At 47.0% G+C, this 25,814-nt stretch overlaps 2 protein-coding genes across 6 annotated transcripts in view; one reads left to right on the forward strand and one right to left on the reverse strand.

Moving 5' to 3' along the window:
- Window positions 1-792: 792 nt before the first annotated feature.
- On the forward strand, window positions 793-25,062 carry MTERF4 (mitochondrial transcription termination factor 4). 4 transcript variants are annotated; one of them, XM_038415617.2, is made up of 4 exons: window positions 793-1,253; window positions 9,966-10,497; window positions 11,706-11,890; window positions 12,774-14,439. In XM_038415617.2, exons 1-4 carry the CDS (start codon window positions 810-812, stop codon window positions 13,128-13,130), a joined length of 1,518 nt encoding a protein of 505 aa, XP_038271545.1. In that variant the 5' UTR covers window positions 793-809; the 3' UTR covers window positions 13,131-14,439. The 4 variants fall into 4 exon arrangements, with proteins under 4 accessions (XP_038271545.1, XP_043347919.1, XP_043347921.1 ...); XM_043491984.1 differs by lacking the exon at window positions 12,774-14,439 and adding an exon at window positions 23,917-25,062 and having other exon boundaries at window positions 795-1,253; XM_043491986.1 differs by lacking the exon at window positions 793-1,253 and adding an exon at window positions 1,788-1,856 and having other exon boundaries at window positions 12,774-13,415.
- The window catches only part of SNED1 (sushi, nidogen and EGF like domains 1), a 110,567-nt gene continuing 99,116 nt past the window's right edge, over window positions 14,364-25,814 (reverse strand). For both annotated transcript variants that reach the window (XM_038415613.2, XM_038415614.2), the window contains 3 exons: window positions 24,455-24,538; window positions 23,808-23,845; window positions 14,364-16,949 (listed from right to left, as the gene is read on the reverse strand). In XM_038415613.2, the coding sequence (XP_038271541.1) occupies window positions 23,809-23,845; window positions 24,455-24,538 (121 nt within the window). In that variant the 3' untranslated portion in view covers window positions 14,364-16,949; window position 23,808. The remainder of the gene's footprint in view (window positions 16,950-23,807; window positions 23,846-24,454; window positions 24,539-25,814) is intronic.

Below are 25,814 nucleotides of genomic sequence, written 5' to 3' on the forward strand. Positions count from 1 at the left end.
AAATTATTAAGGATATGGAACTGAGGAGAGATTAATAAAACAGGGATTTTTCAGCTTGGAAAAGAGATGACTCAGGGTGGATATGATTGAGGTCTATAAAATCATGACTGGTGTGGAGAAAGTGTTATTTACTCCTCATAACAGAAGAAAATGGGGTCACAAAATGAAATTAATAGACAGCAGGTTTAAAACAAACAAAAGGAAGTGTTTTTTCACACAATGCAGTCAACCTGTGGAATTCTTTGCCAGAGGATGTTGTGAAGGCCATGACTATAGCAAGGTTAAAAAAAGAGCTAGTTAAATTAATGGAGGCTCAGTGCATCACCATCAATGGCTTTTAGCCAGGATGGGCAGGGATATGTCCCTAGCCTCTGTTTGCCAGAAGCTGGGAATGGGCAACAGGGAATGGATCACTGGGTGATTACCTGTTCTGTTCATCCCTCTGGGGCACCTGGCATTGGCCACTGTCCAAAGACAGGATACTGGGCTAGATGGACTAATCTGACCCAATATGGCTGTTCTTATGTATGTTCTCTAAACCAGTGTTTCTCAATCTGGGGGCTGCAGAATAGGAACTTCAGGGGGGTCGCAAGCAGGAAGGGTAGGTAGCAGGGCAATTGCCTGAGGCCCCAGAAAGCTAATTTACATGTTTCAGCCCTATGCTGGGGTGAAACCCTGAACCCCTGTACTCTGGGAGGGCTGCTGAAGTCTGAAACCCCCAAGCTTAAGGCGCAGGGGGAGGGATAATTTTTTTAAGTCCAAAGAGGGTCGCCAGCAGGAAAAGGTTAAGAAGCACACTGCTGTAAACTATGCCCGCCCAGGCCCATGGCTTGGTGTTCTCCCGCCACGCAACACCGTGTGGGCCCGGCCTGGTGGGTCCATTGCCAATGCGATCTCAGCACAGCCCCTCACACGCCGTGTTTCCCGGCCCGCTGCTGATCGAGCTTGGCGGGGCTGTTCATCCCGTCCCGTCCCTGTGGGGCAGCAGAGCTGCGGAAACGGGCCAGCTCCTAGGGAGCCGAGCGAAGGCCCAGGGCTGTAGCACAGGACGCCTCCAGTCCGGCGAAGGAGCCGCAGGAGGCCTGGGTGACCTCGCAGGAGAGGGGGGGAAGCCGCTGCCGCAGGGAGCGTGGCCCGGGACTGCGGAACGCGCCGCTTCCCGTTTCCAGGCGGGCTGGGAGCTGCCTCTGCCCTGTGACATGCACAGCAGCAGCCTGGGCCCGATACGGAGGTTATCGAGTCACGCGGCCTGGGTGAGCGGCGCTATGCGGGGAGCGGGGGCAGGGTGAGCGGCGCGGCCCGGCCCGGCCGTGCAATGCGGGGAGTGAGCGGCGCGGCCCGGCCTGGCCCGGCCGTGCAATGCGGGGAGCGGGGGGTGAGCGGCGCGGCCCGGCCTGGCCCGGCCGTGCAATGCGGGGAGTGAGCGGCGCGGCCCGGCCTGGCCCGGCCGTGCAATGCGGGGAGCGGGGGGTGAGCGGCGCGGCCCGGCCTGGCCCGGCCGTGCAATGCGGGGAGTGAGCGGCGCGGCCCGGCCTGGCCCGGCCGTGCAATGCGGGGAGCGGGGGGTGAGCGGCGCGGCCCGGCCTTGCAATGCGGGGAGCGGGGGGTGAGCGGCCCGGCCCGGCCTGGCCCGGCCGTGCAATGCGGGGAGCGGGGGGTGAGCGGCCCGGCCTGGCCCGGCCGTGCAATGCGGGGAGCGGGGGGTGAGCGGCGCGGCCCGGCCTGGCCCGGCCGTGCAATGCGGGGAGCGGGGGGTGAGCGGCCCGGCCTGGCCCGGCCGTGCAATGCGGGGAGCGGGGGGTGAGCGGCGCGGCCCGGCCTGGCCCGGCCGTGCAATGCGGGGAGCGGGGGGCAGGGTGAACGGCGCGGCCCGGCTGTGCAATGCGGAGAGAGGGGCAGGTCTCTTCTCCCCAGTTTGGTTTCTGAATGCGTAGGCATGACAATCCGGGCGGGCTCCCCTGTCTCACCATATTGGGTCCAGCTGCTAACTCAGCCCCCACGTGTCCTTGACCTGTACCCACCGCTTCTCCTGGCTGCTGGATCCTTCCTGAACTCACAGTTCTATATGGACAGATGTATCCATCTGCCCGGCCCCCTGACATTCCCTCGCAGGGAGGGACTGGACCCTTCTGGATGTTATTCCCAGGAGGGTTAGATGTGACTTGCAATATAAACACCAAAAAGAAAAGGAAAAGTTTTTTTTCCACCAAATGCATCCGATGAAGTGAGCTGTAGCTCACGAAAGCTTATGCTCAGATAAATTTGTTAGTCTCTAAGGTGCCACAAGTACTCCTTTTCTTTTTGCGAATACAGACTAACACGGCTGCTACTCTGAAAAATATAAACACCGTTCCCTGTCCCAAAGAGCTTCCAGTCTAAACCAGCCCGGGTGAAAGTGCATGGGAATGCCTGTGGTTTTAAATAAAATACATTGTTAATGTGATTTGATTCCTTTCTAGTCACTATCGCAGATGACATGAGTCTTGAGCAGGGAGCCTGGCTGGCATCTCAGTGGCCTGCAGTAGGAGTAGGTTGACGAGGAGGTTTAGCAAATTTGTGGGGCCACAGATAGGGTGTGTATGAATTGGGAGGTGCAGGGGACAGTACAGCCAGGACCTCAGTGGGAGGTTCTGGAAGAGCTGGAAGAGGGGCTGCAGCCTGGCCCACCCTACATAGATAAGCGAGAGGACACATAACAGAGGCAAGCATCAGGGGAGTTTGTAAACCACACCAGGTACACGCCTGCACTCACAGCTCCATGAGGAAGCCACCAGCTGATATCCCCAGTGGGCCGTGGAATCAGAATGGAGTACAGGCTGGCTCACTGGGTTCCTTGCTCTCTGCTGGTTACAGCAGGCCCCATTGCTCGGTGTTGGGGAGGGACACGAGGGTGAAGATGTGAATAGGATGGAGGAGAGGTGTGTACAAATGTATCTTGGGCACAGTTTGGAGGTGGACTGGCTGGATATTGTGCAGCTGGTTCTGGTGGCATATTGGAAGTGGCTGGGGAGGCTTGCGGGATGGCCCCGATGGCATGCTCTGGGGGGCCAGGGGTGAGAGGTGGGCAGGGAGCACACTCCTGCAAGGCTTGCTTAAGGGAAAGCAAGAGAAGCAGGAGGCAAGGCTGCCCTCAACACCTGGAGCACATGACCTACAGGTCGCATGGGGTGGACAGCTCCATGTGATGGCTGCATCAGGGTTGTGTAGTGAAGGCCCCCTGCCTGCTTTGTTGCAGAAGTTGGAAGGTGTGTAGGGAATGAAGTATGGGATTACAGAAGGAGAAAGGATAGTCCCATTGCACTTGAACGCTGCGTTGGAGAACTGGATTCTATCCCTGCCTCTGCCATGGAGTTTCTGTGTGATTCTGGGGAAGTCACTTACATGCAAATTTTCACAGGTGTTCTTCCTTTTTTGCACACCAAACTTGAGACCCATGGAGTCTGATTTGCAGCCGTGCAGAGCACTCGCTGTTGCAGCTGGTCAGTGGGAGCTGTGCTTTGAACATAGACTGCTATGTAATGCCAAGAAAATCGGGTCTCAGGTGTCTCCAGCTGGTCACCTGAAATTAGTGGACACTTCTGACCTTAATCCCTTGTGCTTCAAGCCCCTGTCTGTAACCTGGGGATAATGATACAAACTGTACCTCACAGGGATGTTGGGAAGTTAAATTCATTAGAGTTTGTGAAGTACTACAGAAAAGCCTCTGAGGGATTAATTCTGTACTCGGTGCAGGGTTTGAATAGTGTGCAGCAATTAAGACATGGAATCACACATTGAATGATGAAGACAAAGCAAAATACTGAATAGCTTACTAGGGCTGTTGATTAATCGCTGTTAACTCACGCAATTAACTAAAAAAAATTAATCGTGATTAATCTCACTGTTGAACAATAGAGTACCAGTTGACAATTATTAAATATTTTTGGATGTTTTTCTACATTTTCAAATATATTGATTTCAATTAAAACAGAGAATACAGTACTCACTTTATATTATTATTTTTATTACAAATATTTGCACTATACAAATGATAAATAGTATTTTTTAATTAACCTCATACAAGTACGGTAGTGCAATCTCTATACTGTGAAAGTGTAACTTACAAATATAGATTTTTTTTTTTACATAACTGCACTGAAAAACAAAACAATGTAAAACTTTAGAGCCTACCAGTCCACTCAGTCCTACTTCTTGTTCAGCCAATCACTAAGACAAGTTTGTTTACATTTATGGGACATAATACTGCTCTCCTTATTTACAATATCACCTCATAGTGAGAACAGGCATTTGCATGGCACTTTTGTAGCTGGCATTGCAAGGTATTTACGTGCCAGATATGCTAAACATTCGAATGTCCCTTCATGCTTTGGCCACCATTCCAGAAGACATGCTTCTATGCTGATGATGCTCGTTAAAAAAAAATGCATTAATTCAATTTGTGACTGAACTCCTTGGGGGAGAACTGTATGTCTCTTGCTCTATTTTACCCGCATTCTGCCATATATTTCATGTTATAGCAATCTTGGATGATGACCTAGCACACGTTGTTCGTTTTAAGAACACTTTCACTGCAGATTTGACAAAATGCAAAGAGGGCACCAATGTGAGATTTCTAAAGATAGCTACAGCACTCGACCCAAGGTTTAAGAATTTGAAGTGCCGTCCAGAATCTGAGAGGGACAATGTGTGGAGCATGCTTTCAGAAGTCTTAAAAGAGCAACACTCAGATTCAGAAATTACAGAACCTGAATCACGAAAAAAGAAAATAAACTTTCTGCTGGCGGCATCTGACTCAGATGGTGAAAATGAACATAAGTTGGTCTGTAGTGCTTTGGATCGTTATCGAGCAGAACACATGTCCTCTGGAATGGTGGTTGAAGCATGAAGGGGCATCTGAATCTTTACTGCATCTGGCATGTAAATATCTTGCGATGCCAGCTAAAACAGTGCCATGCGAACAACTGTTCTTACTTTCAGGTCACGTTGTAAACAAGAAGTGGGCAGCATTATCTCCTACAAATTGTAACCAAACTTGTTTGTCTGAGTGATTGGCTGAAGTAGGACTGAATGAATTTGTAGGATCTAAAGTTTTATATTGTTTTATTTTTGAGTGCAGTTATTTTTTGTGCATAATTCTACATTTGTAAAGAGATGTATAATGTATACATTATAAAGAGATTGCACTACAATACTTCTATTAGGTGAATTGAAATATACTATTTCTTTTGTTTTTTACAGTGCAAATATATGTAATCAAAAATAAATACAAAGTGAGCACTGAACTCTTTATTCTGTGTTGTAATTGAAATCAATATATTTGAAAATGTAGAAAACATCCAAAAACATTTAAATAAATGGTATTCTATTATTTTTTAATAATGTGATTAATCACAATTTTTTAATTGTGCAATTAACCATGATAAATATTTTTAATCGCTTGACAGCCCTAATAGCTACCTATTCAGCGAGCACTGTCCATCCTGTGCACGGAATGGAGCAGGAGTCCTGTGGAAAAAATAGCATGTGATCATGGAATTAAAGAATTTCATAATGTGTATGGTGCACAAGGGGACCAAACTAAAGTTGCAGGTATCAGGGGGTAGCCGTGTTAGTCTGTATCCACAAAAACAAGAAGTTTCAGAGTAGCAGCCGTGTTAGTCTGTATTCGCAAAAAAGAAAAGGAGTACTTGGGGCACCTTAGAGACTAACAAATTTATTTGAGCATAAGCTTTCGTGAGCTACAGCTCACAATGAAGTGAGCTGTAGCTCACGAAAGCTTATGCTCAAATAAATTTGTTAGTCTCTAAGGTGCCACAAGTACTCCTTTTCTTTTTTGCAAAAACAAAAAGGTGGATATAGTCCACTCCCAATAATAGATGAGGAGTTGTCAATTCCAGGAGAGGCAAAACTGCTTTTGTACATGTACTTTGGCCAAACCAGACAGTCCCTATGTAAAAGAATAAATGGACACAAATCAGACATCAGGAATGGTAACATACAAAAGCCAGTAGGAGAACACTTCAATCTTCCTGGACATTCTTTAACAGATTTAAAAGTAGCTATACTTGACCAAAAAAACTTCAGAAACAGACTTCAAAGAAAAGGAGGGCTTGTGGAACCTTAGCGACTAACAAATTTATTTGAGCATAAGCTTTCGTGAGCTACAGCTCACTTCATCGGATGCATTCAGTAGCTCATGAAAGCTTATGCTCAAATAAATTTGTTAGTCTCTAAGGTGCCACAAGTCCTCCTTTTCTTTTTGCGGATACAGACTTATAGGGCTGCTACTTTGAGACTTCAAAGAGAAACTGCAGAGCTACAATTCATTTGCAAATTAAACACCATTAATTTGGGACTTGAATAGGGACTGGAAGTGGCTGGCTCATTACAAAAGCAGCTTTGCCTCTCCTGGAATTGACACCTCCTCATCTATTATTGGGAGTGGACTACATCCACCCTGATTGAATTGGCCGTGTCAACACTTGTTCTCCACTTGTGAGGTAACTCCCTTCTCTTCATGTGTCATTATATAATGCCTGCTTCTGTAATTTTCACTCCATGCACCTAAAGAAGTGGTTTTTTACGCACGAAAGCTTATGACCAAATAAATCTGTTAGTCTTTAAGGTGCCACCGGACTCATTGTTAAAGTTGCAAGGGCATCCTTAATTCAGGCATTTCCTAATTTATTAATGTTTGATTTTGCAGCCTGAACATGTACTCTTTTTCTTTTTTTGTTGTAATGTAATAGTCTGTATAATCAAGTGTTTACCGGAGCAGTTTCAGTCATCTTAACTATTGGACTTCTGGTCTGATAGAGCTTCCGATTGCATAAACTAGATAATAGACCTCAGAAAGGATGTATTTTATTTTGACTTGGATACTTCATGTAAGGCAAAATTGTGAAAAACAAACCACAGGAGGTTCTATTTCCCTTTAGTTTTGTTGTCTTAAATAAAAGCCTCCTTGTATTTTTGAACAGGGGGACTTTGGAAACTCTTGTGTAGGAAATAACGTTGGAAGAGTGAGTTCTTTCATTGCTGCTTCCTTCAACATCCCAGATTTGTGAAAAATTATTTAACTTTTTTTTTCTTTAAAAAAACAAAATGAAATCAGCTGCAACAAAATCTTTGACTGGGCACTTAGTGGAATGCAGCCAGTGATGACTAATTACAATCTGTGCTGTTACAGTCACCCTTTAAGACTAGCAAGAGAGCCAGTGAGTGCTATGTGCTTAGTCCTAGGTGGAATGTTGGTTTAATGTCAGTTAATTGGGTTACATCTTCCACACTGCAGGAGAATTCACTCAGTGATCTATAAGATCTCTCCTGTTTCTGGCCTCTCTGATCCTTTCATACTGACAGTGACATGACAGTCTATATGATTTTAGGAAAATATGCTAATGAGTGTGAATATAATCAGAAGGAGTACTTGTGGCACCTTAGAGACTAACAAATTTATTTGAGCATAAGCTTTCGTGAGCTACACCTTATGCTCAAATAAATTTGTTAGTCTCTAAGGTGCCATAAGTACTCCTTTTCTTTTTGCAGATGCAGACTAAAACGGCTGCTACTCTGAAACCTGTGAATATACTGTAACTGGAATATGTTTCATGCAAAAGGTCTCTTGTAAGGTATCATTACAAAGCTTATAATCTACTGAGTAAAAAGAAAAGGAGTACCCGTGGCACCTTAGAGACTAACAAATTTATTAAAGCATAAGCTTTCGTGAGCTACAGCTCACTTCATCGGATGCATTTGGTGGAAAAAAACAGTGGGGAGATTTATATACATACACAGAGAACATGAAACAATGGGTTTTATCATACACACTGTTCCTCTGATATTCTTGTTAACTGCTGGAATTAGCCTACCTGCTTGTCACCATGAAAGGTTTTCCTCCTTCCCCCCCCCCCCCCGCTGTTGGTGATGACTTATCTTAAGTGATCACTCTCCTTACAGTGTGTATGATAAACCCATTGTTTCATGTTCTCTGTGTGTGTGTATATAAATCTCTCCTCTGTTTTTTCCACCAAATGCATCCGATGAAGTGAGCTGTAGCTCACGAAAGCTTATGCTCTAATAAATTTGTTAGTCTCTAAGGTGCCACAAGTACTCCTTTTCTTTTTGCAAATACAGACTAACACGGCTGCTACTCTGAAACCTGTAAGGAGAGTGATCACTTAAGATGAGCCATCACCAGCAGCAGGGGGAGGAAAGGAGGAAAACCTTTCATGGTGACAAGCAAGGTAGGCTATTTCCAGCAGTTAACAGGAACATCTGAGGAACAGTGGGGGGTGGGGTGGGGGGGAGAAATAACATGGGGAAATAGTTTTACTTTGTGTAATGACTCATCCATTCCCAGTCTCTATTCAAGCCTAAATTAATTGTATCCAGTTTTCAAATTAATTCCAATTCAGCAATCTCTCGTTGGAGTCTGTTTTTGAAGTTTTTTTGTTGAAGGATAGCCACCCTCAGGTCTGTAATCGAGTGACCGGAGAGATTGAAGTGTCCTCCGACTGGTTTTTGAATGTTATAATTCTTGACGTCTGATTTGTGTCCATTTATTCTTTTACGTAGAGACTGTCCAGTTTGACCAATGTACATGGCAGAAGGGCATTGCTGGCACATGATGGCATATATCACATTGGTAGATGCGCAGGTTAACGAGCCTCTGATAGTGTGGCTGATGTGATTAGGTCCTATGATGGTGTCCCCTGAATAGATATGTGGACAGAGTTGGCAACGGGCTTTGTTGCAAGGATAGGTTCCTGGATTAGTGTTTCTGTTGTGTGGTGTGTCGTTGCTGGTGAGTATTTGCTTCAGGTTGAGGGGCTGTCTGTAAGCAAGGACTGGCCTGTCTCCCAAGATCTGTGAGAGTGATGGGTCGTCCTTCAGGATAGGTTGTAGATCCTTGATGATGCGTTGGAGAGGTTTTAGTTGGGGGCTGAAGGTGATGGCTAGTGGCGTTCTGTTATTTTCTTTGTTGGGCCTGTCCTGTAGTAGGTGACTTCTGGGTACTCTTCTGGCTCTGTCAATCTGTTTCTTCACTTCAGCAGGTGGGTATTGTAGTTGTAAGAATGCATGATAGAGATCTTATAGGTGTTTGTCTCTGTCTGAGGGGTTGGAGCAAATGCGGTTATATTGTAAAGCTTGGCTGTAGACAGTGGATCGTGTGGTATGATCTGGATGAAAGCTAGAGGCATGTAGGTAGAAATAGTGGTCAGTAGGTTTCTGATATAGGGTGGTGTTTATGTGACCATCGCTTATTAGCACCGTAGTGTCCAGGAAGTGGATCTCTTGTGTGGACTGGTCCAGGCTGAGGTTGATGGTGGGATATCCCCAATAATGTCACGGCTAACCTGGTGGCTGAACTTTGTGACTTTGTCCTCACCCATAACTATTTCCCATTTGGGGACGATGTATATCTTCAAATCAGCGGCACTGCGATGGGTACCTGCATGGCCCCACAGTATGCCAAAGTTTTTATGGCTGACTTAGAACAATGCTTCCTCAGCTCTTGGCCCCTAATGCCCCTACTCTACTTGCACTACATTGATGACATCTTCATCATCTGGACCCATGGAAAAGAAGCCCTTGAGGAATTCCACCATGATTTCAACAATTTACATCCCAGCTGTGCATATCTCTCTATCATTGTTATAGAGGGCGAACAGTTTATGAGTTTACCCTGTATAAGCTTTATATGAGGTAAAACGGATTTATTTGGGGTTTGGACCCCATTGGGAGTTGAACATCTGAGTGTTAAAGACAGGAACACTTCTAAAGCTGTTTTCAATTAAGCCTATAGCTGTTAGAGGACGTAGTTCTGACCTGGGTCTGGGTTTGCAGCAGGTTAGCAGGAAGTAGTCTTGGCACATCGGTTGGCAGCCCCAAGGGGGTTTCTCTGATCCAACCCGTCCCACTGACTCTTTGCAATCAGCTTGTTTTGTGGTGTGTTTCTGCAGGTCCTGTGGGGATGCAGGCTGGTCCCCAGTATCCATCCCTCTGTTACAAGACAGTCATGGTTGTGTGCCTCTCCATCTGCTGGATTGCCTGCCTCTTTCTGCCCTCTGTTAAGTAGTGGGTGTAGACTGGCGTCTGTGGCCTCATCAGAATGGAGTGGTGGGAGTTTGTCCTCTGCTGGTTGGGAGCAGGACCGCAATGAGCCAGAACCGAGTAGAAAGCTCCTGGAAGCTGTCCGTCTGTCCCTGGCAGCACAGCAGAGACAAGCTGATATAGGGAGATCGGAGCTGGGGAAGATGTTGGATTCATTCTCTGACATGGGATTTAGTAACGCCCAGATAATGGAGCTGTTCAGGTTGCAGCCCAAGCTGGCTCCTCAGACACGGCTGGCAGTGGTTTCCGAGCTCCTCCTGTTGGGCTTGGATGCTGACTCCACACTGAGGGCCTTGCAGAAGAGCCCTGAAGTGCTAAGAATGTCGGCCCAGCAACTGAGGCATCGTGTAGACTACCTGCGGAGACTGGACCTCGGAGAAGGTAAAACGGTGTTGCATGTTCACTGCCTTATATGAGATACAATGCTGAAGTGCCGCCAAAAGTACCTCGTGCCCTCAGATGATCCCCTCTCTGCAGTTACTGGAGTAAGAGCTGGAGTGCGAGCTGTTTAACTCTGGTGTCATGGCAGCACACCCTCAGATCTCTTGCAGCATGTTAGGAAAAAACTCTCGTGTAAGAGATGGGAGAGTTGACCCGAGCAATGTTATCTACCAAAATGATGAACAAGAACTCAAGCAGCTTCTAGCTCTGCCTATGGTGGGGTTCATATAATCACCCAATCTGAAGGTACTTGCACCTTGAGTGCTTCAGCAGTTGTTCCTGCTGCCAGAAATTGCACAGAGTCAGGGTCATGGGAAGGAAAGTCAGCAGATTCATTAATACTATCCCAGCTCCAGCCTGCTCTCCCCCACCTCCCAGAAATGTATGCCATCTCTCTCCAGCCCTATGCAAATGCTGATCTGGAGCAGGGCTTCTGTTATCAGACCATTTCTGCCATCCCAAGCATCTCTGTCCCAACGGAATTGCTGCTGACAGATCAATCCCTGTGTTACTTGTGTGTTGCAGTGCTCTTCGCCCTTCTCCCCCGGCCCTGACAGGAATGTGTTTAATTTGATGGAGACTAATTTTCTATAGCTGTAAATTTCCCCCTTATGCTTCTGCCACTAATTAGATATAGTAGCAAACTGCCTGTTCTACTGCAGCTTAGCAAACCTGTGGCTCTGGGAGGGTCTCTGCCAGTGTGTGTGAGGATGCGGGTAGCTGTCCAGGTCTTACGGATAACTGAGAGAGAGTCTGGAATCTGTTTACAGAGCACCCTCCTGGGAGAGGCAGGTGGCTCAGGCTGTTTGTTCTGCATGAGACTCCTGATCTCATATGGGTTACTTAGGGAGGTGGTAGAATCTCCTTCCTTAGAGGTTTTCAAGGTCAGGCTTGAGAAAGCCCTGGCTGGGAGATTTAGTTGGGGATTGGTCCTGCTTTGAGCAGGGGGTTGGACTAGATGACCTCCTAAGGTCTCTTCTGACCCTGATATTCTATGATATGCTTCTTGTGAGAAGGGAGAGGCAGACCAATCCACCTGTGCTTCAAATCTGACAGTGCAGTTCTACTTCCTGAATCCCTGTCCCCAGTAAATCATCCTCTCCTGCATGATGAGCATGTCTCATTATCTCCCCTTTCATCTGACGCAGAGAACCTGCAGCAAGTGGTGAGCCACTGCCCCAGAATCTTCACCTTCTCCTGGAAGAAAATAGATGCAGTGGTGCGGGTGTTCAAGGAGAAGTGTATTTTCACAGTGGATCAGGTGACGGAGATTCTGCATCGCTGCTCCAACGTCCTGTTGGAGGAACCGCATGACCTGGAGTACAAATTCCAGGTGAGGCTGGGCCTGTGGGGGGCTGCAGAACTCCTTCCTTAAGGGCTTGCAGTAGCATGAACCCATCTGAAAGTCTGGCTGGTGGTTTGGACTCCGTGGCACATGGAGAAATCAAACCAGAGTGGGAATCACCAGGTTTATCTCCCCACATGTATCTGTCCTCTGCCGCACACCGACATCTGAGTGTCATGGGATTGGCTTCTCTCGTGCCTCTCAATCTGAGAGATCTGAAGGAGAGACCAGTTTCTTGGCCTGCGTGGAGCAGCATGCACGTGAATTCAGTGGAGATACACATGCAGTGTGCAGACAGGTTCTGCTTAACTGGGTCTGACTGTACTGTTGATGCTAACACTTCAAAGTGCTGTCTTCTTTTACAGAGGCCAGGTTAGAGGAACTGAGCTGCAGTATTTTACTTGCTTGGTGTCTGCTCCACTGGTCTTCCCCAAGTCTTTCTAAAAAAAGGATGATCTCCAAAATGTAACAGCTGAAGTGCATTTGTGTTTAATGCATGTACTCTTCCACCCTCCTCAAAACACCCTCATCAGCAGTGATCCCGTCAAGACCTTTGCTCTGCTTTTGAGTTCATACGTCACCTAGTGTGTGTCTGATCTAGTACTCTATGGAGCAGGGACTGTATCTTGGTAAATGTACTGCCAGTGTGCACAGTACTAAGCATTCAGAGTAGGTGCATTAGAAGTCCTCGATTCAGATTTCTCTGCGGCTAGTTACCTGTGTATGTCTATAGGAAAAGTGAAGCACAACTTTTATAACACCTTAGCTCCAACCCAGTGCATTTCCTGGGATATGCTGATATCAGCTAAACAGGTGTCTCTTCCTTCCGCTTTGCAGGGTATATTTTTATCTCCCTTTGTCTTTCCTGCAGTACGTGCACTTCAGAATGGGAGTAAAGCACAAAGCAGTGGTGAAATCTGGTCTCTTCCGAACTCCAATAGCTGAGGTCAAGAACCGGCACATCTTCTTAGAGCGCTTGGGGCTTTATCAAACTCCTGACAAGAAAGGCCAGACCCAGATCGTCAACCCGAAACTGAAGGAAATCGTTGGAGTCTCGGAAAGGGACTTCCTGGCCAAGATAGCCCACTCCTCCCTGGAGGAGTTTGAGGTCTTTAAGAAGCTGCTGGCTCGGGAGGAGGGGAAGGGGGATCAGGATATAGCATCTGAAGAGACAGACTCAGCCAGCGAAAGGGAAGGGGAAAGGTCTGACAGCAAGGAAGGAAACTGAACTCTTATCCCCAAGCTTCAGTAAGGGCTTGGCCAAAGAGTCATTGGTGGAAACCAGCTGCTGGGGTTACCACACATCTTGGCTGCTCCTAGACGTTCCCTTCTGACCTATGTGTTTAATGGTGTTGCCATGACATCACTAGTTTGGAAACAGGTCCCCTGGGCCACAGCCTGAAACTTGACTGCTGCCTGGGGGCAGGCAGTCCTGTCCCTGTTTTCCTCATTGAGCTGAGGCCCTTGTTCCAGGTGGCTGTATAAAACCAATAAAGCTCAGACCCTTCAGGAAGCGAGTGCCCTTCTCTGTCACTTGGCCTGATTTCCCCACCCAAGCATAGTGGGACACCCTAGCTCTAGACGAATCTGCTGTTTGCCAGATGGGCTCAGTGAGGGGAAGGGGCAACTCTAAGTTGGGGACTGCTGCCCAAAGTTGGTGCAGCTGGAAGACGAGCCCTGGTTGCCACACATCAGAGGGTAGTTCTGGGTATTGGTAGCTCTCGCCTGGTCACCCTTTACAGAACAGCCTTCTTTGATGGGGGTAGGGCTGCCCCGCCAATGGCAATGACATACCAGCAATAGTGGCTAGGGCCAGCACTAGGAAATGCTGCGCAAGCACAGGTCTGTCCTTTCCGAACCTTCCCCCACAAAGATAGCTGTCAGTGGAGGAAGGGATGGCTACCCCTGCTAGGAGCCAGGAACGTGAGAGCTGTCTGCTGCCTTAGGGAGTGTAAATGTTTAGCATGCCCCTGAGTAGAGGTGCTGGATTGTGTGGGGTCCTGGAGAGAAGCTGGATTTTGGGGTTGGAGACTGAGAGACCTGGGCTCTGTAATGAGGGGAGGCGATGAGGGAGCTTAGGATCAGAGTTCAGGAGGACAAGACGATGGATTCTTTGGCCGTGGAAGGAAAGAGCACACTGAGCTTCAGAGGCAGGAGAGGAGACGGATGTGGGGCAAATGGTCAAGGGAGGAGGAGAGAGCTTGGGATTGGGCCCAGGAAAGGAGACAGATTGTGTGAGCAGGTGAACTGCTGGTTCAAGAGAAGTGGTTTGGTTGTGGGCTGAGGAGGCTGGTGAGTAGATTGGGGGGCAGGAGACTGGTTTGATGTGAGGCGTGTGTGTGTGGCTGGTGCTGAGGAGATGCCTCTGGTGCATGTGGGCACTGTGGTTTGGGGAAAAGGGATTGACTCTCCCCTTCCCTCTGCCTCTTCTCCACCACGCACTAAACAAAGGACCCAATGGCTAGCAATTGTATTTTTATTTAAAAAACAAAATAACTAACTTTTTTGAACAGATAAAATCTTTTTCTGCTGCGTTACATACTGTGCTTAGTCTCTGTGTAGCATATGGTTTGACCTGAATGCTGCTGCGCTAGCTCTCAGGTAGCTACATTACAACACGTACAAGAGTGGAGACTCCTTGTATGGCAGAAGAGAAGCAAGCTGCTGCAACCGCGTTGCTGCTGCCGGGCCATGGGTCTGTTCTGGGTGGCACCTCTCAGGCTGACGGTGTGTGTGAACATGCTGGTCTTGCTGGGGTAACATGAGGTGGGTGGGAGTGCCAACTCCTGGAATTGCAGCGAGAGTCTACTCTCCTGTCCTATAGCTCAAAGCATGCCATAGCTGGACTGAAAGGGAACATGCACTGTCTGCTTGCAGGATTGCTTTAGTTTCCAGTTAACAAGCTGCAGGCTTCTTTTGAACCACACTGTCTGCATATGCATTCAGTGACCCTATTTTCAGGCAACATTGCAGAAGGGTTGCACGTCCTTTGCCACCGCTGCCAGCTTGGACTCAGGTGACAGAACACCTGGGGAAAGGGGCCTGTCATCCTGACTTGGAATGCTGGATGATTTGACCCCTGGGGTTCTGGTCCTAACTCTCTTCTCTCCCCAGGTAATGACAAGGGCTTTCCAAATTTCTGACACCCTCCTCCTACGTCCCAGAAGCAGTGCTGCCACCAGTCCGCCATAACCACGTGAAGGGTGTTTAAGGGCTAGTGATTCTAAGCTTTCCCATGTGAAATGAGCTCAGAATAACTGGGACTCTAGAGTTGTGGGGCGGGCCCTTAGGAAGCTTTATTACCTGTCAACCAGTCCACTTCCCAGTTTGGTTTCCAACAGCATCTCTGAAATGGGTCGTTCTTGTGCCTGATCTTTGCAGCAGTGGCCTGATGGCGTTGGGAGGCAAAGGGAATATTCCACTGCAGCAGAGATCCGTGAACTGGTTTTTCCTCATCCCTTGTGGGTAATGGCATTACCATCACTGCCTGGAAAGGAGCCTGATTTTCCAGCTGGCTGTTATGGCTGGCCAGGTTCCTCAGCACCCTGACATTCTCTTGCTCAGAGGAGTGTTTGGCGAGGTGCTCAGAATGGGGAGGACACCTGCTGAGGGGAGCTGCTTAACGCCTGTGCCGTGTTCTGCTCAGAACCATTCTTTCCTTCGCTAAAGAACTGAATTTATACTTTACACCCCCTTGACTATTAGCGCTAGGCAGTGGGGAAAGGCTGCTATATCCTGCGCCATGAGTCACACACAGCCTCCTAGCAGTGCACCCATATACTGCTTCTGGAACAACACTCTAGTACCATTGCTAAACTATATCTCTGGTATGTATTAATTTATAATATACACTGTGTATAGTAATACACAAATCTATGTGTAACTAGTGTCATACTCATACAAACTCTCAAAAGCTAGGAAATCTTAAAAGCCAGACATGCTTTCCTTGAGCCTGCCCAGCTGGTATTGCTGCCAATGTCTAAGCACCACTGCAGCCAGCTCTGCTGTAATTCAGGGAATTAATGCTTGGATACCAGTTGGTGTCACAGCTGTATCAGTGTGTGCATGTCAGTTTCCTGGTACTGTCTGGTTTAAAATATACAGGTGCAGAGAAGTGGATTTCAGCTGACATGCTTTGGACACTTACTAAATCTGTTTCAGCTGGAGATGAGGACTTTAAATATTTTCTTTGCTGAACACCGCTACAGTGCCCTGGAATGATTTCATAGACCAGTGTGTTCATGTGCTATAAAAATGAGTATGGGAGCAAACCCATTTCTAAGCCTTCACCTTTTTTTTGAGGAAAAAATTTCATCATTCTTAGGTGCTGTAGACATTTTTCTAAGCTACACACTGAAACTCAGTTAAAACATTAATAACTGGAGGAAAATAGCCAATCTTGACTGCTGTTCAGCACAGTGTTCTTAAAACCCAAACATTTAAGGTACAAAAGAAGGGGAAATGTGTCTACTACTTTATTTTTCAGCCTCATCAGTTCAAATAGTTAGGATTTTTTTTTTTACTTGACTGTGCAGGGGAATATTTTACTTCTCTGATGGGGCTGTGTAGGTCAGGTGTCAATTCATAGCTAAGGAGTGTACTGCTGTATTAACCTTGATTTATGGGTGATTTGTAATTTAACAGATCGGTACATATACTGGTAAGAGGGGGCTGGATTTCAGCCCTGTAAATGCCCATGCAGAGGAGGGACTCTCATGAACAGGCCTGGGTTACAAAGATAGGCTAACCCCCGTACAAGACAGTCAGCCGTTCTAATGTGATGTTGCTTGTCCCTAGATGGATTCTGGTGATGGGAAGAAGGGCGCCCGCAATAAGGAAAGCCCATGTGAGGGCTCTGGTGTGCCTGCTGCCCGGAGGGGAGATGGCTGTGTGGTGTGCCAGTCTGAGTGTGTCCCTAACAGGCTGGAGGAGAGGGAAGGGCAGTGACTCCATGTAGGAAGGTCTCCCCCATTATTTGTAGATCCGATCCTCCTGGTGTTTGAAAGCCCTTAGATCTGGTAAGATGAAGCTCTTAGTGCTTTGAACCCTATGAAAGAGAGAGAGAACATTAGAATCAGCTGAAAGCACTCCAATTTCCTTTGGTCTGAGGGAGTGACCCACTCTTGCTCCCATGAGGTTTGGCTGATGGAGTGTACTTGCCCCATAAGAGCTTGGAAACCGTATTAATGCTGTCTTATGTATCCCCTTTTCCCTATTGAAGTCAGTGGTGGTTTTGGCCCTTTGGTTCTTAAAGATTTCTGGGCTGCTGCTCTTTGTAGTTGAAAGTGACAAGTGTGTAAATCTGGCCCCTAGCGTTTGTTAGTGCATACTTATTTGCTCTAGCAGAGAAAGGCAAAGCTATGGGATCTAGGGTCATACGCACAAGCAAGGGGGGCTGGAGCATTTGATTTTTTGCTTCCCCTGTTTGACAAGTAATATTTAAAATAAAGATAATGGGGCAGATTAGATGGGGAGGGCTCTGAGTTACTACAGAAAATTCTTTCCCTGATTTCTGGCTGTTGGGTCTAACTGATCACCATATTTGGGGTTGAAAGAACCATATTCTCTCTGTTGAAGGAAAAGGCCCAGGTAGGGTCCATTGAATTGTTGAGGTAAATGTGTGGTTACGCAGGTCGTGTTGGAGAGAGGGCTTTGGATTTTTCAACCATGTTGTTCCAGAAAGAAGGATTGCTAGGAAGAGATGGGATCCACCTAATGAAGAGAGGGAAGAGCATTTTCGCAGGCAGGCTTCCTAACCTAGTGAGGAGGGCTTTATACTAGATTTGCCAGGGGATGGTGACCTAGACCCAGAGGTAAGTGGGGAAGTGGGATACCGGAAGGAAAAAGGAGGAGTGTGAAACAGTGGAGGCCTCCGGATTCATACTGAGAAAGTAGGGCAATTGGTTAGTTGTACACAAATGCAAGAAGCCTGGGAAACAAGCAGAAAGAACTGGAAGTCCTGGCACAGTCAAGGAACTATGATGTGATTGGAATAACAGAGACTTGGTGGGGCAATTCACAGGACTGGAGCACTGTCAGGGATGGGTATAAACTGTTCAGGAAGGACAGGCAGGGGAGAAAAGGTGGAGGAGTTGCACTGTATGTAAGGGAGCAGTATGACTGCTCAGAGCTCCAGTTTGAAACTGTTGAGAGTCTTTGGGTTAGAGGCGAGAGCAATAAGGATGATGTCATGGTGGGCGTCTCCTATAGCCCACCAGACCAGGAGGATGAGGTAGACGAGGCTTTCTGAGGACAACTAATAGAAATTTCCAGATCACAGGCCATGGTTCTCATGGGGCACTTCAATCACCCTAACATCTGCTGCGAGAGCAATACACAGACAATCCAGAACGCTTTTGGAGAGTGTTAGGGACAACATTCTTGTGCAAGTGCTGGTGGGGCTGTGCTGCTCTTCACCTGCTGCTCACAAACAGGGAAGAATTTGATAGGGGAAGTGGAAGTGGGTGGCAACCTCGGCAGCAGTGACCATGAGATGGTTGAGTTTAGGATCCTGACAAAAGGAAGAAAGAAGAAGAACAGCAGAATATGGACCCTGGACTTCAGAAAAGCGGACTTTGACTCCCTCAGCGAACTGATGGGCAGGATCCCCTGGAAGGCTAATATGAGGGGGAAAGGAGTCCAGGAGAGCTGGCTGTATTTTAAAGAAGCCCTGTTGAGGGCGCAGGAACAAATCATCCTGATGTGCCGAAACAATAGCAAATATGGCAGGCGACCAGCTTGGCTTAACAGAGAAATCTTCGGTGAGCTTAAACACAAAAAGGAAGCTTACAAGAAGTGGAAACTTGAACAGATGAGTAGGGAGGAGTATAAAAATATTGCTCAAGCATGCAGGGGTGTAATCAGGAAGGCCAAAGCACAATTGGCATTGCACCTAGCAAGGGATGTGAAGGGTAACAAGAAGGGTTTCTACAGGTATATTAGCAACAAGGAGGTGGTCAGGGAAAGTGTAGGATCCTTACTGAATGGGGGAGGCAACCTAATGACATGACATGGAAAAAGCTGAAGTACTCAATGCTCTTTTTGCCTCAGTCTTCACAGACAAGGTCAGCTCCCAGACTGCTGCAGTAAGCAGAACAGTATGGGGAGGAGATGAGCAGCTTTCATCTTAAGGACTATTTAGAAAAGTTGGACATGCACAAGTCCATGCAATACATCCAAGGGTGCTGAGGGAGTTGGCTGATGTGATTGCAGAGCCATTGGCCATTATCTCTGAAAACTCATGGCTATCGGGGGAGGTCCCGCATGATTGAAAAAAGGCAAATATAGTGCCCATCTTTAAAAAAGGAAGGAGAATCCTTATGGAACAGGTCCTCAAGGAATCCATTTTGAAGCACCTGGAGGAGAGGAAAGTGATCAGGAACAGTCAACATGGATTCAGCAAGGACAAGTCATGCCTGACCAACCTTATTGCCTTCTATGATGAGATAACTGGCTCCGTGGTCATGGGGAAAGCGGTGGACATGATATATCTTGAGTTTAGGAAAGCTTTTGATACGGTCTCCCACAGTATTCTTGCCAGCAAGTTAAAAAAGTATGTATTGAATGAATGGATTATAAGGTGGATAGAAAACCGGCTAGATCATTGGGGTCAACGGGTAGTGATCAACGGCTCGATGTCTAGTTGGCAGCCAGTATCAAGCGGAGTGCCCCAGGGGTTGGTCCTGGGGCCAGTTTTGTTCAACATCTTCATTAATAATCTGGATGATGGGATGGATTGCACCCTCTGCAAGTTTGCAGATGACACTAAGCTGCGGGGAGAGGTAGATATGATGGAGGGTAGGGATAGGGTTCAGAGTGACCTAGACAAATTGTTGTATTGGGCCAAAAGAAATCTGATGAGGTTCAACAAGGCCCTGTGCAGAGTCCTGCACTTAGGACAGAAGAATCCCATGCACTGCTACAGGCTGGGGACTGACTGGCTAAGAGGCAGTTCTGCAGAAAAGAGATTAAAGTGAACGAGAAGCTGGATATGAGTCAACAGTGTACCCTTTTTGCCAAGAAGGCTAACGGGCATATAGGGCTGCATTAGCAGGAGCATTGGCAGCAGGTCGAGGGAAGTGATCATTCCCCTCTATTCGGCACTGGTGAGGCCACACCTGGACTATTGTGTCCAGTTTTGGGCCCCCCACTACAGAAAGGATGTGGACAAATTGGAGAGAGTCCAGCATAAGGCAACAATTATTAGGAGGCTGTGGCACATGACTTACGAGGATTGGCTGAGGGAGCTGGGTTTATTTAATCTGCAGAAGAGAAGAGTGAGGGGGGATTTGATAGCAGCCTTCAGTTACCTAAAGGGGGGTTCCAAAGAGGATGGAGCTTGGCTGTGCTCAGTGGTGGCAGATGACAAAACAAGAAGAAATGGTCTCAAGTTGCAGTGTGGGAGGTCTAGGTTGGATATTAGGAAAAACTATTTCACTAGGAGGGTGATGAAGCATTGGACTGGGTTACCTAGGGAGGTGGTGGAATCTCCATCCTTAGAGGGTTTTAAGGCCCAGCTTGACAAAGCCCTGGCTGGGATGATTAGTTGGGTTTGTCCTGCTTTGAACAGGGGGTTGAACTAGATGACCTGAGGTCTCTTCCAACCCTAATCTTCTATGAGTCTATGATTCTATGGTTGGGAAGTAATTTCTCTCCACGTAAGATTGGCAGAGACCCTGGGGGGTTTTCGCCTTCCTCTGCAGCATGGGGCACTGGTCACTTGCAGGCTTAAACTAGTGCAGGAGGTCAGAGATGATCATGATGGTGCCTTCTGGCCTCTAAGTATATGAGATTCACCCCTGTGTAGCATCCTGCAATGTCTGTGCTTGAGGCAGCTCTGCCACAAGGAGGCAAGGATAGGAAGTGGAAAGGCCATAGGGACAGACCTTGAAGACTGGGATTCAGTTTCCAGCTCTGCTGCTGACCTGGGGGAGGTCTTGAAAAACAAGTGGAAACTTTTAGATGCCCCTTCAAGAGCTGGAATGGAAGAATTGTGAAGAAACTTGTATGAAATATTTTCTCTCAGAATTAACAGGGAAAGAGGAAGGAAAAAAAAGGAAACGCTTGAGCTATGCTAGCATATCCAAGGCTACATTAGTAACTGTTTACATGGTATTATAGTGGTTCACAGGATGTCTAGTTTTGTCTATATTTACCACATTTTGTGTGTGTGTGTGTGTGTGTGTACACACACAATGACACTCCACTACTAAAGAGTCTAGTGGAGGTGTTACTATAAAGTTTTGGTATATACTTGAATTTATTGGTGGTTCTTATTATTATGCTCTGTTTAAATTACATCTTAGGGATGTTCATTTCCTGAGCTTTCTCTCTAGAAACAGGAGTTTCTTCTGTACTCTAAGTGTGGCAGGTCAGGTCTATTTACTTAACCTTCCCTTTTGTTTATAACCATCTTTCACACTTTACATTTCTTTTTCCTATATGCCACCCAGGGAACATAAGAATGACCATACTGGGTCAGACCAAATGTCCATCTAGTCCAGTATCATGTCTTCTGACAGTGGCCAATGCCAGGTGTCCCAGAGGGAATGAACAGAACAGGTAACCATCAAGTGATCCATTCCCTGTTGCCCTTTCCCAGCTTCCGGCAAACAGAGGCTAGGGACACCATCCATGTCCATCCTGGCTCATAGCCATTGATGGACCTATGCTCCATGAGCATATCTAGTTCTTTTTTGAACCCTGTTATAGTCTTGGCCTTCACAACATCCTCTGGCAGGGAGTTCCACAGGTTGACTGGTTCCACAGGTACGTTGTGTGAAAAAATACTTCCTTTTGTTTGTTTTAAACCTGCTGTCTATTAATTTCATTTGGGTGACCCATAGTTCTTGTGTTATGAGAAGGAGTAAATAACACTTCCTTATTTACTTTCTCCACACCAGTCATAATTTTATAGATCTCTATCATATCCCCCCTTAGTAGTCTCTTTTCCAAGCTGAAAAGTCCCAATCTTATTAATCTCTCCTCATATGGAAGCTCTTACATACCCCTAATCATTTTTGTTGCCCTCTTCCGAACCTTTCCAGTTCCAATATATCTTTTTTTTCAGATGGGATGCACGCAGTATTCAAGGTGTGGGCATACCATGGATTTATATAGAGGCAATATGATATTGTCTGTCTTATTATCTATCCTTTTCTTGATGATTCCCAATATTCTGTTGCTTTTTTGACTGCCACTGCACATTGCGTGGATGTTTTCAGAGAACTATCCACAGTGACTCCAAGATCTCTTTCTTGAGTGTTAACAGCTCAATCAGAACCCACTCAAAAAAGATTTTGGAAAAATACATCTGAGCACCCTAAGGGGGTGTAGCTGTAGCTTCCTCCCTCACACTAGGTAAATTTGTTGTTATTATTCATATCAAAGCTAAAGAATATATACTTCTCCAACCAGCGCTTGTTTATGGGCTAACTGAAGTACAAATAATACATTTCTCATTCTGAAAGAAGTAAAGGAAGTTTAGTTTTGAGAAGCATGTAATGGCTGTTGATATTTCATTCTTTCCTGTGCCTTCAAATTTCCTTGATCTCTACCTGGGGCAAGTCACTTTCCCTCCTACCCTTTGTCTGAATTGTTCATTTCACTAATATGCAGCTCTGCAAGGCAGGAACTCTCTCTCAGTCTGGCTAATTCTGACATCACAAACCACAGGCCATTTAGGGCTCTGTATTCCCATAACACAAATAGAACAATAATGTACTATTGCCTTGGCCTGGGCTTTCTCCTCAGGGAGGGTAGATAGATGGGAGCAGAGGCTCTACAGGAGCCCTGCCAACAGAAACTGGATCACTGCATCTCCAGGCTGCTCCTTCCCACCTAAAAGGCTCCAGCAGTCAACTGCAGAGCTGAAGCTGTGGGTGGTGGTGGCTGCTGCGTCCACAGCATGGCAGATTTTGTCAGAAGCCAGAGAAGGGTCTGTGGGAGTTGGGCCCATTAGAGGATAGTCTCCAACAACTCTTAGCAGATTTGTAAAAGGTGTTAGATTAACTTTTGACAGCCCAGCAAGCATTCTCTTAAAAGGAGGAGGTGGATGGAATGCACAGTTTCTAGACAAAAGCACCAGGATAATAGGAAGCAAGGACCATGCAACACTCGACTACAGTAAATAAAGATGGGATCAAACTTTGAGTCTACTTCAAATAAAGTAAGTGCACACTCTTATATGATTTGGATTGTATCTGTGGCAATATTTAACTAGCTTAAGCACAATGGTCAGTATTCCCCTTCCCAGAGCTCTCAGAGCCATCTTTCTAGTCTAGGGTGGCTTACCTGACCCCCAGCTATGCCTTTACATTAGCCTTGCACAGACACACAAGTGAAGTTTAAGGTCTTGAAACCAAGGGCTTAACTCTTATCTGAAGCTAGCAAGAAAATGTTTGTCAGTAAGAGGCTGGTCCTTGTGTAGCGGTGGGGGGAGGAAATCAACATAGAAAATCAGTGGGGCCAGAATCCATAGCAAATACCAGCTTGATGGTATTCCAGGGAGCCAGGGCACTATTAGTTCAGTCCAGGGCTCTTCACATTACTCTAGCAATAGATTTCAGCTTTCTGCCCTCTTCAGTCGAGATGGTCTTGCCCATGTGCCATTTCTGCATGGGAGTAGTTTGGGGGTCCATCGCAGGTAACAGTGAGCAGCATGTCATGGGTTTTTGACATGCTTGCTGTGGTTAAAGACTGGGGCCAGGCCCTATCAGCCGTGCTTCTTACTGCTCTCCAGGTAGGAGGCTGCCTGACTGCCCTTTTAACCCTGGAGAAAGATGGTTTCACAACGGGGTGGGGTGTGAGACAATCTGTCCTTGGCAGGTGCTACGCATGATGGCAAACTCCTCAGTGCAGCACCCTTCTACCTTCTAAAAGCCTCTCAGGGAGAAGGATCACTTACTCTATGGCTTCTTCAGTGCGTGACTGTTACTTTGTTTTCTGGAAGAAGGAAAGAGAGAGGTCTCAGTATACAAGACTGCTGACCGTTTTCTTTTTGTTCACACTAACAGGTACGTCTCCATAGAAGTGAGGTGCAATTCAGCAGTTCAGTCCCTTTATTAATGGGACTCCCAGCGTTCATGACTCTGAAAGTTATCCCATAAACCCAACTCATCGTTTCTAAAGGACTAAAGTTGCTCACAATGGCAGACGCCCACAAACGTCGTCTCCAAGGTGACTAATGCCCAGACAGCCTAGGACTCAGCTCTGTATTTTCGTGCTCTGAGGAGGAGTGATAGCACACACTTACTGATTCTAACCAGCCCCCCATGCAAACAACTTCAGTGTACCAGCTCTTGCTACATCTTCAGGCATCTAGGCCTAAATTTTCAGCTGTGACTGATTTTGGGGGCCCACTCTGAGCTGGGTTAAAGGAGTTGGTTTCCGGAAGGTAGGCACTCAGCATTTTCTGAAAATCAGCCCCGTCACTGTGTCTCAGACTGGGCACCCATAATAACTGTTTCTATTGAAAATGTGAGCCCTGTTTTCGCATGTGTCTGTACGTTGCAATGTTGCAAAGCCATTGCAATAGCCGTCAACCGACCCTACCTGCTGCCTGTCTTCTTTGAAACAGTGCTCTCACAGCTCTCCTTGTAGCAGATGTCCTGGTGGACTTTGTAGACCCTCTTGTATCTGTTAGTACAAAGAGGACAGAGCAGAACAATTTGCTGTAGACAGACATTGAAAAGGGTAGAGGCCTGCCTAGCTGCAAGCACTGGATCCCTGAGGTCGCTTGTGCAGTGGGGTTTGGTCAGTTCCTATCAAAAAAGACTGGTGTCACGTCCAATGTTGATCAAGCTCACCACCAGCACAGTGAGGGGAGCGCACTGGCCACTCAACCGCCAGCTGCAGGGTCTTTTGGCCAGGTTCTGAATGGACTCCTAATCCTCAGTGGAATCTCGGCTACTTTTAGAGTGGGGGAGGGAGCCAGTTTTCTGGATGGTAATTAGGCAGCACAATTTGGGGAGTGAGACGAGACCCTTCCAGAAATGGTGCGTGGGTCTGGCGCATAGCTAAGAGAGGGCTGGTACAGAGGGTAATACAGTTAACAAACGTAGCCCGGACTCTAGGGTCTGGTGGGTAAGAGCCCAGTAAGTATTTGCTGTGACTGGCTGCCATTAAAGACCCACCGGTTACGACCCTGCTTTAAAATATGACTGCACCGTCAGCTACTTTATTTCTCTATTCTGTTAACAATGCCTTATAGAAATGGAAATGCTTAAAGAAATTAAGCACCACAGTGCCATTCAACTCAAACTCAGCTCTGCTCTTAGACGCTTAATGGCTAGCCTTTCCCACCACACTTCAGATAGATCAGGGAAGCCAAACAGACAGACAATGGGCCAAGAGCGTCAAACTACAGCCCAGAAACATTTGATTAACTGACCCCGTGATAGCAACTAGAAGATCATTGGCACTGCTGCCTAGTGAAACAGCAGTGCCAGCTGCATTCTGGAGTGGGAGAGCATGTTGAGACGGGTTCAGCGGATGGGAAATACTCACTGTCAGACTGGCTGTGGTCCTAACTGATGGCAAGAGAGAGAAATCTTTGCTTGTAAGGGAGAAAGGGAAACTTGAGAAGATGACAGCCAGCCACGCTCCAACCAGCTCGCTCTCTCCCTCCTCCCTGCCCAACTCCGGGGAAAAGGCACTGGTTGACTTTGCATTAGCACAACACGTGCAAACACCCCAATGCCTGGTAGAGGCGAGGGGTGGTACAGTGTCACGTTTTCTAGATACTCCAACAGAGCCAACATTTCTAGTATCACACACTAGCCTACCACCTACCTTCACCACACTGATAAAAACCCAACCTACTGCAGCACAGCCTGGAGCTGTCCCTTGAGTGCAGAACCACACCATCAGTGAAGGTGCTAGGACAGCATGTGGAATGTTTTTTGGCTGCTAC

The sequence above is a fragment of the Dermochelys coriacea genome, chromosome 9, assembly GCF_009764565.3.
Source record: "Dermochelys coriacea isolate rDerCor1 chromosome 9, rDerCor1.pri.v4, whole genome shotgun sequence".
Taxonomy (NCBI): Eukaryota; Metazoa; Chordata; order Testudines; family Dermochelyidae; genus Dermochelys; species Dermochelys coriacea.